This window comes from Sinohyriopsis cumingii, chromosome 8 (genome assembly GCF_028554795.1).
Source record: "Sinohyriopsis cumingii isolate HCF-2022 chromosome 8, ASM2855479v2, whole genome shotgun sequence".
Lineage (NCBI taxonomy): Eukaryota > Metazoa > Mollusca > Bivalvia > Unionida > Unionidae > Sinohyriopsis > Sinohyriopsis cumingii.
The window spans coordinates 35,031,362-35,044,606 of record NC_142968.1 but is presented as its reverse complement, the minus strand read 5'-3'; the positions used below and the strand labels follow the sequence as shown (position 1 = coordinate 35,044,606).

General features: G+C 33.3%; 1 protein-coding gene across 1 annotated transcript; it reads left to right on the top strand.

Moving 5' to 3' along the window:
• Positions 1-735: 735 nt before the first annotated feature.
• LOC149793282 (uncharacterized) lies at positions 736-12,729 on the top strand. The gene is made up of 2 exons (XM_089966340.1): positions 736-1,634; positions 11,787-12,729. Exons 1-2 carry the CDS (start codon positions 755-757, stop codon positions 11,969-11,971), a joined length of 1,065 nt encoding a protein of 354 aa, XP_089822466.1. The 5' UTR covers positions 736-754; the 3' UTR covers positions 11,972-12,729.
• The last annotated feature ends 516 nt before the right edge of the window (positions 12,730-13,245 follow it).

Genomic DNA, 13,245 nt, shown 5'->3' with positions numbered 1-13,245 from the left:
ATTTCACTTTTTTGTATATTCAATCATTTAACCGTCGGCGTTGCTGACTGGGGGCTTGGAGATTTGCATATGTATTTCACTAATATAACTTCCAATCAAAATTGAGCCTGGGTGGGACTTCTATAAAAATTTAAATAGAACATTAGGAGTACCCCACCCCAACCATAACATACAACAAAGTTATCGGAGAAGAAAAGGAGTATATAATATTTACGACTATCCATTTTGTAGGTCCGTCAATATCTTCAACACCTACATGACCTTCACTTACGATTTTGCATGACTAGGACGAGAGCTCAATCATATCAAATTTACGTCTAGGCAACATAAATTTCACGCATGAATAGCTCTTTTATTTTAGCTCTCTTTTCGCGACACCATCAATATCTTGGACTATATTTCACCTGTATCTGAATTGGCACGTAACTGAATCTGAAAGATTGAACTCTTCTATACAAGAAAAAGAATTTACCTGACTTACTTTTCAGTCTTAAATAATTTTTATATTACTTCTCTGTTATATTGTTGGCTGTTCCAACCGCTCTCCTCTTAGCAAGATGTTTGGATTAACACGTGAACAATTTTAACACCCTTTGCTATGATAAACAAGTTTCAGCGTGTAATTATGATAATGAAGATTACCTTTCCTGAATCGTTTGACATATAAATCAAATCTTGTATAGGAACATCCCTTTGAAAATTTCTTGCAGATTGTATAGTTGGACATTCCTGGATTGAAGATTTTACCTACATCATGAAGTATTCTCAAGCAAAAGTGTTAATCCTTGTAATGTTTATCATTTTTCTGGTGCAATCCTTGTATAACAAGTTCTTCAAATATTCTGTGAGCTACAATGTACCAGATAATGTTTGGAGGAGAATAAAGCTACAACACAAAGACCTGTACGGCGAGCCCCCCATCCACGACGAATCACCGGACTTGCGTATCATTGTAACAGTTTATAATCGTGCGGATTCTCTGTTGAGACTGGCTAAATCATTAAATGATGCCTTTTATTTTGGTGATAGCGTAGTGCTTGATATATGGATAGACAGATCAAAAGATGGTAAAATTGATGAGAATACCTATAGAATTGCCAGTGAATTTCAGTTTAAACATGGAGTTAAAATAGTTCATAATCATACTTTTCATGTTGGAATTTATGGCCAGTGGTTGAATACTTGGACCCCAAAATCAAACAGCTCAGAAATTGTTGTAATTTTCGAGGATGATCTAACAGTTTCTCCATATTTTTACAAATGGTTGAAGCTTGTGCATAAAAAATATGACAAACTTGTTGAAGTGAATGGCTATTCCCTTCAAGGGATCAGTATTAAGCATGGGATAGGTTCTGAGGGACTCCTAGAAGCACCATTTGAGGAGTTTGTATTCCTTTATCCAGTAATTGGAACATGGGGATTTTCACCAAACCGGAGAAATTGGGTGAAGTTCAGAGATTGGGTTGAGGTTATGCTGCATGATGACAAATTTCAGCCATTAGTGCCAAACATTTTACCCACTAGCTGGTATCAGACATTTATTCAGACTGGTAAAACAGAAGGCATGTGGTCCATGTGGCACATATACCATGCATGGAAGAGTCAGGAATTTACATTATATCCAAACTTTGCAGGTAGTAATCGTTTTGTATGTATGTATGTATGTATGTATGTATGTATGTATGTATGTATGTATGTATATGTATGTATGTATGTATGTATGTATGTATGTATGTATGTATGCGTGCGTGCGTGCGTGTGTGTGTGCGTGCGTGCGTGCGTATGTATGTATGTATGTATGTATACATGCATGCATGTAGAATGATGTCCCTCCCCGTCACATTATCCTGACACCAGGCCGACCAGTCCTAACACTAACCTCTTAATGCTGAGCGCCAAGCGAGACAGCTGTAAGTACCATTTTTGTAAGTATTTGGTATGACTTGGCCGGGGATCGAACCCACGACCTCCCGCATTCGATGCGGACGCTCTAACCAATAGGCCACCGGAGCGGTGTCACCGGCAGTATATTATAGCTACATCATCCACCAAAAGTTAAAGGCGAGGTGGTGTTTTTTAGTTCTTTTTCACATTTTCATTAGCATTCTCACAATGCAGTACATTGCAACACTCCGCAACACCATCTCAAACTGGTTAGTGACTATATAATGTATGTTTTCACCAATCCAGAGAACACAGTCACTAAAATATCAGTCTTAAAGCCTTGCAACAATGTAAACTTGAGAATCCATGAACACTTAATGCCTAGCGTGCGAACGTAACTGAAAACCATCACTGTCCAGCAAAGTTATTGGTCTCGTCCATAACTAATTTGTTCTGTTGTTTGAAATGAATATTTACTGGACCGGGTCTTTGCATATAATAAAGACAAGTATAAAAGAAGAACTGAAAAATATATAAGTATAAGATATGAAAGATACCATCATTATTTAAGCCATGCTGTTTAATTTTAAAACGTCTCTAGTGTCATACTGCCATTCATCAATGTAATATAATTATAAATGGTCTCCGCATACAATAAAAAAAAATTCTAAGCTCACAAAAACGAAGTAAATTTGTCCTGGACGTGTGTGTTTCAGGAACGTTACTTTCCACTCAACATGTGTATTAATAGTGTAGTATTGAAATTGCCTCAGATCTTAAAATTGCCCGCATCATGAAGCGTATATTAAAAAAAAAAAAAAAAAAAAAAAACAAAAACATTTCGCTAGCGTTAGTTTGCTGATGTCCAGTCAAATACTAAACAAATGCTGATGTAAGTTTACCATCGCAGTTGTACATTTATCTTTATGTGTTTGATTAAACGATTCAAGGACATAATGTTTGAAATGTAAAGGTCAATTTCAATGGAAATAAAATTTAATATACTAGCTCCTTGGAACGTACATATATTTTTGTCTTCATGATTCGGTGTGATTTATGGAAAGAGTGAACCCGTAGAGCATGTTTCTTTGTTTACACAGTAAATTACCGATGGCCCAACAGAGAGTTTTCGTTTAATTCTGGCTCAACGTACGTGCGTGGCGTCATTGGTATTACAAGACAGTCTTTTATCGCGATCATTTACTGCCATAACTGAGGTCACCAGTCCATTGTGTAGCACCTGAATTATTCCAATCGACCCGTTAAAAGAGAGAGAGGGTCCTTTTTATTCATTGGGAAAGATACACATCAAAGGTCGAGAATGGCGTGAATAACTATGTAAACGGAAGTTGGAATGACTCTAGTCACCTATCCAAACGTAAGTCGATGATACATTTTTGTAGCAATACTAGTACGAGTATTTGGATAACAAACGCCCATCTCTACATTCTGCAAATATCTCTTTTCTTATCTGTAATTTTTCCGTTTGTAATTTACTCAGCATGTAATTCTGTAGAATCTACCCGTACAGATTGATCCCCAGCATGCAACGTTTATATTAGAAGTTATGTCTTATAAAATCTTTGTGACTTAGAAACAAGATCTAACATATCTAGCTACACGATCTATTAAGGTTGTATGTATGCATCCATGCATGGATGGATGAATGGATGGATGCATGTTTTGTGTGTGTATGTATGTATGTATGTATGTATGTATGTATGTATGTATGTATGCAGGTAGGTAGGTACATGCGTATGTATGTATGTATGTATGTATGTATGTACGTACGTATGTATGTAGGTAGGTAGGTAGGTGCGTAGGTAGGTAGGAAGGTATGTAGATTGGTAGGTACGTAGGTTGGTAGGTAAGTAGGTAGTTAGGTAGGTTGATTAGTTGGTAGGTAGGTATAACTTTCTTCATTTCCTTTTTAAAAAGCATTACAGTCCTTTTCAATAGTACATAATAGAGAATAACAACTTAAGTTGACAAATAAAATACAGCAAATTTATTATGCCAAATAAGCATTAAACGGGACAATGATTGCCATTTGACCGGCACATTAATTTCATTGATATAATATCCAGTACGGAAAACATAAAAATTCAAGTTTGTGGACGTTTTCTCTTCGAACAAGGGCTTTTTGAATACCATAAAAGAATTTAGATATAACTGTAAGGCAAACCATATAAACGACACAGAATGACATTTGTGGTTGATAACTGTTTAAGATCTGTTGGCTTTATCTGTAATATAAATTATGTAAATTTTCATAGCCATTTCGAGTGAACCAGTATTCAAATGCAGCATTCAGTCTTTGGAAATACATATAACGCACCTTTTAAGCTTCTTTTTGTAAAACATCAAAGAACGATTTACATCAAATTGTAAAAGCAAAATAAAACGTTAAACTGTTCAGTAGAAATAAATTATGTAAAGCAATCTTCTATAGACCGATGGATCTGAATGGTTGTCATGGTGTTAAACAGTTCTATTTACATGTAAATAATAACGGAATTAAACATATTAATGAAAATAATTGTTCACAGTCGTTTAAATAAAGAATGTGAGGGAAAAGCGTGTTCCTGCTAATGACGCAAAATGAGAAGATCTGTCAAATATGCAAATTTATTCAAAAATCCCAACTCTTAACTTAACAATACCTTTATTATTAAAATGTATGGGTTTACACTCAAAGGCTGAGTACTAAAATGTATGGGTTTACACTCAAAGGCTGAGTACTGAAATGTATGGGTTTACACTCAAAGGCTGAGTACTGAAATGTATGGGTTTACACTCAAAGGCTGAGTACTAAAATGTATGGGTTTACACTCAAAGGCTGAGTACTGAAATGTTGCCTTTGAAGGAGACTATTCACCTGCATGTATTAAATGTGGCGGGAAGAGGAGTTATCTTAAGTCAACAACCTATAATGCAAGACTAGATTTGACCCACATTTTCGGCATTTACTAATACAAAACTAACAAGCATGATTTAATTAACATTTGGGTAGAAGAACGTGATATCCAAAACTACAATATATATATATATATATATATATATATATATATATATATATATATATATATATATATATATATATATATATATATATATATATATATATATATATATATAGTCCGAAGGACATTATGTTAACTTTGTCAGTAATTAGGTAACATTTACACATCGATAAATACCCAACCATGATCATTTGATCCTTATAATTCCAATTTCGTCCTTTCTTCGTCAAATCAACTTAATCCATCAATAATGCATTCCAATTTAAGTAGCGCGTACGTTTCTTTCATTCGCCGCTTACATCGCCCCATAATGCATAACCTGTACAGAATCAAACGAACATACTGACTACCGTCACAGTTCCGTTTATTCAGAAATTTCATACTTTAAATCTTAGGCAATGGTTATCGATAGTTTCAACACAACATTAGTTCAGTTACAACATTCTTGTTCAATTTTAGTCAGTCCCATCTGCTACGTCAGATGACCATGACCTTACACAATAAAGGCTAATATGGAATGTACTAGTGTGCTAGATTCAATTTCCAATCAAACCTTAACTCATAATGGAATTTATCAATGAACAACATGGAAATATGAATAAGATGATGCTATCCCTTACTAACATAAAGGGCAATTAAATAAATTGGATACAGAAATAACATTTTATATCATTCTCAAATGCGTTAATACTTGATCAAATGTCAAATGAAATGTTACGTTTATTCGGCAACTTCATACTTTACATATTAAGCAATGGCTATCTGTGGTGTCAGCACATTTCTTTTTTTTCTCAATAACATTCTTTTTATAATTTTAGTATGTCATATACAGGAATAAAATTTTATATCTTTTTCATCAGCGTTAATTCTTAACAAGACACCATTCAGTTATCTAATCTGAAATTAAATGTGCAGTTGTTAATTGCAGAGTTCCTCGCAAAACCGACCATATGTTTTGTTTGGTTGCATAGTTGAGTGCAGGAGTGCTGGAAGGAATTAATGACTACTCATCCAAAATAATTTAAATTAGCAAAACAATCACCTTTATTGGATTATTATATAAATTTTCATCGGTGTTAAGTCACATTTGTGGAGATGGTAGTTTTACCATTAAAAACTTTTTTCCGTCTTTGAATAATGGTCTCATAAATATTTGTTTTTATTTTTGTGTTAGTGGTCATATTCATCAAACCACCAACATCCACACACGTTTCACGTTTTTTAAATAAGCAAACAAAATTAAATTATTTTTAAAAAATACTATAGAAAACGCCAATACCCCATTTTGTGCTTCATTTAGTAGCCTCTAATATTGATTTATTCCAATAGCTTTTAAGTCCTCCTCACATAATTTCTCTAATCTTGGTTTATATCCCTCAGCGACCTCAAAATTGACTGACCCAGTTCCCACGCTATTATTGTTGTTGTTGTGTATTGCTAGGGTGACTGAGGTCATTGGGTGCTATGTGAGGGAATTTATCAATCTCTGTTGTTCTGTTTCATTTTCAGCATTTGTAACATCAATCACGTTATAGTCAAATCCATCTTCATCTGCTTCAATCGCTGCGATTATTTCTTTTAACTCCTTGTCATCTAATTGTTAAAAAAAATCCGCAGAATATTGCAGTGAAAAATCACCGTATTCGGCCATTTTGCGCGACTATGTAGCAGACAAACGCCAAATTGTAAACTATGCATTTCAGTCAAAGTATGTTTGAAAAAGTATAAAAGGGTATAATTTATATTTATTTGCTGAGAAAAAAATTAAAAGATGAAACAATCGTTTCACAATGACGTGTCTGCAATGTTTATTTATATTGCAAACAGTACAAAAACCGAAAGTAGTCCCAGAATTTATCGATGTGTAAAAAAATCCAGATCAGTATCACGTGACCGTTTACAGCCAGTCGTATTGCAGAAAATCCGTTTCATTTATAAAAATTTGAATTATACATACATACATGCATACATACATACTTTACACATATACATACATATATGTATACATATACATATATGCATACATACACATGCACACACACAGAGTAATGATTGTGTTTTTGTGCCGTTTAACCTATGCGTTCGTATATATATATATATATATATATATATATATATATATATATATATATATATATTGTGTTGTTTTTATCACAATATATATATATATATATATATATATATATATATATATATATATATATATATATATATATATATATATATATATATATACACGATGATAAAATATGCATGATTTAATAGATATAAGTTTAAAATTACACCTTTTATACAGGTGTCACCTCCTCATGTCACACCGGTTTTTGTCAACATATATTAAAATGATCACATTTCAGTTACTTTGCCACATACTTTGGATGAAGTTTTCACAAACAAGCATCGAGGGATCAGTCAATTTTTTTGTCTAGCTAAGTGTAATTAATTGCGGCTGTCATAACACGGGGCTCAGATTTTGGTCCGTTATTTTTTGTTGTATACAGTAACAATATAAGCTATGACCTCTTAAATACGAGAAGACTCTGCCTATGATAGCTGACTGGCGTATCCACCCAATAATGCTAACGAAATAGAACATATACTGAAAGCTGATTTACAAATAATTGATGTTTTGTTCAGAGTAGGGGTTAGTTGATTTCAATTGACCGTTCCGCTGGCATGGTGATCAGAGCATCCGCCTCTGATGCGGGAGGTCGAACCCCAGCCGAGTCATACTAAAGATTTATAAAAATGGTACTAACAGTCAGGATAATATGACTGTGTGGGACACGTCTGCTGCATGATGCTCTATTGCTAAATATCACTATAAACTGCCACCCTGCATACATTGTAGCGATATGACTGAAATGTTTTTAAAGCTACGTTTAAGTATCCAGATCTCGATCTCTCTCTCTTTCAAACACACACACACACACACACACACACACACACACACACACAGAGTTGATTTTAATCCAGCCAAAACTGAAGCAATGCTATTCTCGTGTAATCTAAAACCGGTTTATCCTGATCTAAAATTCTAAAACGAATTCATCTCTTTTGTTGAGTTTCAGAAATATCTTGGCGTAACTTTCAGTAGCATAGCAAACTGGTCCAAACATATTGATGATATACTTATGATAACTGCTGTAAAAAAAAAAAAACACCTAAATATCAAATAACCCGAAAGACGTTAGAAAGAATATACATATATCCGCTGTTATTAGAATCAGCCGATGTTGAATGGGCTGATTGTTCGGCCGTAAACTTTCTCAAATTAGAAAACTACAATTAGAAGCACGGATAATTGTAACTGGGCTTATAATGTAAGTCACATGGGTCATGTAGGCATTAATGGGTAATGGGTGTCATGTTTTATAATTTGATTCTACATAGCTTTACGTGGCAATTATTCACTTCATGTTAAATTACGTAGACATGTTGGGACGAAATGAACCCAATGGTGTTATCCTATACAATCCGTATTGAATGTCGCACGCTGTGAAGTCACAATGACAGCTACGCATATTGATAAACAAATTCGGACTACCCTCGATTGTCACGATTCCATTCGACGAACTCTTATTTTGACCCAAGTTTAGCACTTGGCCAGCATTGTAAAAGTCCATAGCGATAGTCAATCTTCGTTTGGAAGTTTACTGGTGACAGTTAAGGTGCAGATCATTCAATAATTAGGATTGAATATACTCTGGTTATAAAAAATCAGTTTTAAATTTTTTAAAGAACAGTTATTATTTAATTTAAAATTAGTAAATACGCATGCATGACCATGTGACATGTACTATAATAGAAGTGTCACGTGTCATAACATTTATAAAGAAACTGGTTGGTCTAATTTGGCCGATAGAAGAGAGGTCCGTAAACAATGTTACTTTAATAAAATTGTATACGGAGCCTCTCCTTCTCACCTTGCTTACCAATTACTGGTTGGTGAGACAAACAGGAATAACCTTAGAAATATAAATAATTTTAATCACATTAATGCCAAACTCGAAATAGGCAAAACTCAGTCCTACACTCTACTATTCTGTTTTGGAACTCACTTCCAGATTTATTTAAAGTGAAAGTAACTACTCCATCTTAAGAAGTAAAATAGAGACAAAGAGGACACCGACCCATTTGTTTTAGTTGGAAATAGAAAATTATCCATTCTGCATGCTAGAATTATACATAATAGTAGTGATTTCCATATTGATTCTAATCATGTCAGAGATAATCCAATAGCTGACTGTGGTGATGACATAGAAAATGCATACCAATAAATAGTTATTTGTAAATACTATATTGAACATCGTAGGAAATTGATTCAGAATCCAAACCATCTCCATGTACCAGCCACTACTAATAATCAGTTATCCGGATCATCTGACTACACAGCTGACGTTGATAATAATTTAATTGATTTATTCCAAACATATATTAAAGACAGGAAACGCATTACATAGTTACGGAATATTCTCAATTTAATTTCTCCGCTCAATTAATTGCAGCTAGAATTAATTTTAATCAACATGGATATGATTTTCTTAATTGTTAGCGACTGAATTATTTTGATGTATTCTGCCACGATCATTCGTTTGTCATTATTTGATTTCATATATGCTGTAGGGGCGGGGCTTATTATAAGCTGGAAACTTGTAACCCGACCCATGTGTATCCATTTATGGCTGTAAAATACGTTTAAAATAATCTATCATATGTCTATTTAGAATTTTGACTCTTAGCTTCAGATTTTAGCTCAAAAGTGAATGTTTTCTTTGTTGTTTATTAAAATTATATATATATATATATATATATATATATATATATATATATATATATATATATATATATATATATATATATATATATATAAGTTCAAAAGAAAATCATGTTGTGGCGATAAGAAAGCTATACATCATTTCAGTTATTAATGTGTGTAATCTTGTTGATTTGCTACATACTTCCTCGTCGCTCTGAACACTCGATGAATCTGATGTTGTAAAATTTATTTGTGTAAGATGTCTGCTGATCATAATAGTTTAGTCTCGTCAGATTTCGTTGTGTAAACTCAGTAAATTCTCCTTATATATCTAACATAACAGGTTTCCTATTGATCTGATTTCCATTCTTGATAGTATTTCGAGTACAGTATTTAGTGTACATTATTTAGTGAACATTAGTGTACAGTATTTCGTGTACATTATTTAGTGAACATTATTTAGTGTACAGTTTTTGTGTACATTATTTGGTGAACATTATTTAGTGTACATTATTTAGTGTACAGTTTTTAGTGAACATTATTTAGTGTACAGTATTTCGTGTACATTATTTAGTGTACATTATTTAGTGTACAGTATTTAGTGAACATTATTTAGTGTACAGTATTTCGTGTACATTATTTAGTGTACATTATTTAGTGTACAGTATTTAGTGAATATTATTTAGTGTACAGTATTTCGTGTACATTATTTAGTGTACATTATTTAGTGTACAGTATTCTACAGAAATGTTGCTATACAACTGAATTTCTTACAAACTCTTTTATGGTGGTAAACTTGTATAATTTAAGGGGACAAAGTCTATCCATTTTGGTCTCAAGAAGCAAAAAAAAAAAAAACAAGATCAAAGTTATTACGATTTTGGACAAGGGTTTCTGCAAAATAATATTTGTTCTGCAGTAAATTGATTGGCAGAACTTTTGTGAATGACATGTATTAAGGGTAGAGAATAAATATATAGATTCGAATATAACGATGAAAGATTAATGTAGGTCTCATACAAACATTATGGTTTCCCAAAAGTAAGTTTTGTTCAATGCAGATTTGTCAAGGTCATTGAGACCAGTTACTTAACAATTTGTTGAATCAATCACGCTCTGTGAGCAGTATTAAACATGGGGTCGGCGTATATTTGTAACTTAACATTCACAGTACCCTTCTTGATCGTTTGGACATGTCTTCATTACATAGACCGATATATCTGCATTGATATCGATATTCTAAATACTAAACATCAAAATATCGTTATCAAGACATATTTATCGATATGTTCACTGGTTTGACGGAGGAGCGTGATTTTTATGCTGATATATATATATATATATATATATATATATATATATATATATATATATATATATATATATATATATATATATATATATATGTATGTATGTATATATACCGTCATTGGCAATTTCTCATGAGCATGCACAACTATTTACAACGGTTTAGAAACAATTTAACATTTTTGTACAATTATTTTTGTGATTTATTTAATAGCCTTTAGTTAACTTCTAAAGTTGTCATATGATTAAAACAATTTGTGCATTTACTCGTAAGTATATGGAGCATTTGAACACTTTTCTAATCGTATCTACATACATGTGTATTTCACAGAGTTTATACTAATTATGCATAGTTTACAATTTCACGTTTGTCTCGCCTTTTTCGGACTCATACTTTCGACGTCATTGCCATCGTCAACTCATTGTTATGTTTTCCTGGTAAGGGAATAATTTATGCAACTGCTGGAAGGAACTGAGCAATTCTAGTTCGTTTCTTACTTTCACCCCGCCAGGTCCAAACACATAGGGTCATTGCTATGACGTCGTTATCTATCAGTATGTAAAGGTTAAGTAATGTATACAACTATCATTGGCCCCTACGCCTCTCCCTGCTACATGCCCCTGGGTCATAGCTAACAAGCTATTACTAGACCCACCATTAAATATTATAAGCACTTACCTGGCATGAAAACTGGAATTCATTTATGCAATGCAGGCATCAGAAAGGCGTAGGTCAAGGTGAAACGTGGTGTTTCGTGGAACCCTTGTCATTTATTTATTTTCTCATTTTGTTTATTGTACTTTTCATGCAGGTCACCTGGGTCTTACAGTAAATTGGAAAGAGTCTGGTCTTCATTATGGACCAGGATTATCACAAGAATCGAAAAACCCATCAAATAATCTGGTAACGACTTGGAGAGCTGGGTACGAAAATCTTCCCGAGAATCCCATCCGCCTTGACGTGTATGGAAATGTTGATGCAGAGGAAGACCCATGATCTAAAGCTCGATGCTAATCCGGGGATTAGACGTGATAGATAAAGATTACATGTTTGAGATACCTGCAAAATATTGTAAATATTATGAATTCTTTGTGATGTGTATTTCCTATTCTAATATTTCCAAACATTCGCAGTGATATTTGTTCTACACCATATAAATAGTGCATGAATCAAGGGCTATTCAAGAATAAAAAAAGTTGTGACAGCCAGAAGGTCTTGCTGTCTGTTATATTTTATGTATAGTAGCCATCTTGTTTACTTTATCTAAGGATACAAAAACTACGCTGAAGAATGCCATCATGAATAAGCTATCAATGTACTTGTAAAGGGATGCCTACCAAGCATTACATACAACTATACGAAAGACAGCCAATACAGAATAAAGGTAGGGTACCATTCTTTTGAAAGCTATCATCCGTATAGTACTTAGGGCAACATATTATCAGTCACCTCTTCAAAGTCAGAACTTACTACATAATGGAACGCATTAATTGAAAACTGAAGACTCTTTATTTATCGATGATATTTTATTCTCTGCTATAGATAAAAAGAGATTACTACAGAACGTCAACGACATACATTTGTTGTGGCGTTGCTATGCCGTGAAACCACAATAATCAAACAATCATCAAGAAAGATACCTCACTGACAAAGGTCAAAAGCCCTTGATTTAATTACAGTTGTACCAAACACATGTTAGGGAGCAGACCAGAAGGTATGAATACATTCAGGTTTAAGGCAAGTCGGCACGTAAATGTCTACATGATTAAAGGTAAATCATTACACAAAACTATTTTAGGAAGTTAAATTTTTACAAATACATGTAAATGAAAGGTACTGTAGGATACCACCGTTTATGATAGAAATGTAAATATAAAGAATTGTAAAAGAATAAACCCTTCCAAACAATCGTAAATATGAATATTACGAGATAAAAGATCATATATAAAAATGGAAACTAAATATATAATGGATATTGAATTTTTTTAAGTGAACAGATGGAAATCTCCTTTCAGAAAGCATCAATACTGATGCAAATGCACCGTTGCTTCATCTGAGATGAGCGAAAATGTTTCTACTAGGAAAGTATCCTCTAATCCATCCATTCGTATGATATCGTCATGGGACCCAACTACTTACGTTCTCCGCTTCCCAAAATGTCCTAATTACTCCTAATTAAATAAATTTGTCCGCACCTAAAAGCAGCAAAACTAAACTTTTTCCAGAGTGCAAGATTCTGTATTTCCAAATTACCACATGGTTATTGATAC

What these genes read in the sequence shown, in the direction of transcription:
- LOC149793282 (XM_089966340.1), top strand. Translation starts at nt 755, where the DNA reads ATGAAGTATTCTCAAGCAAAAGTGTTAATCCTTGTAATGTTTATCATT. An exon ending in ATTATATCCAAACTTTGCAG is followed by an intron (nt 1,635 to 11,786) that starts GTAGTAATCGTT and finishes CTTTTCATGCAG; the next exon opens with GTCACCTGGGTCTTACAGTA.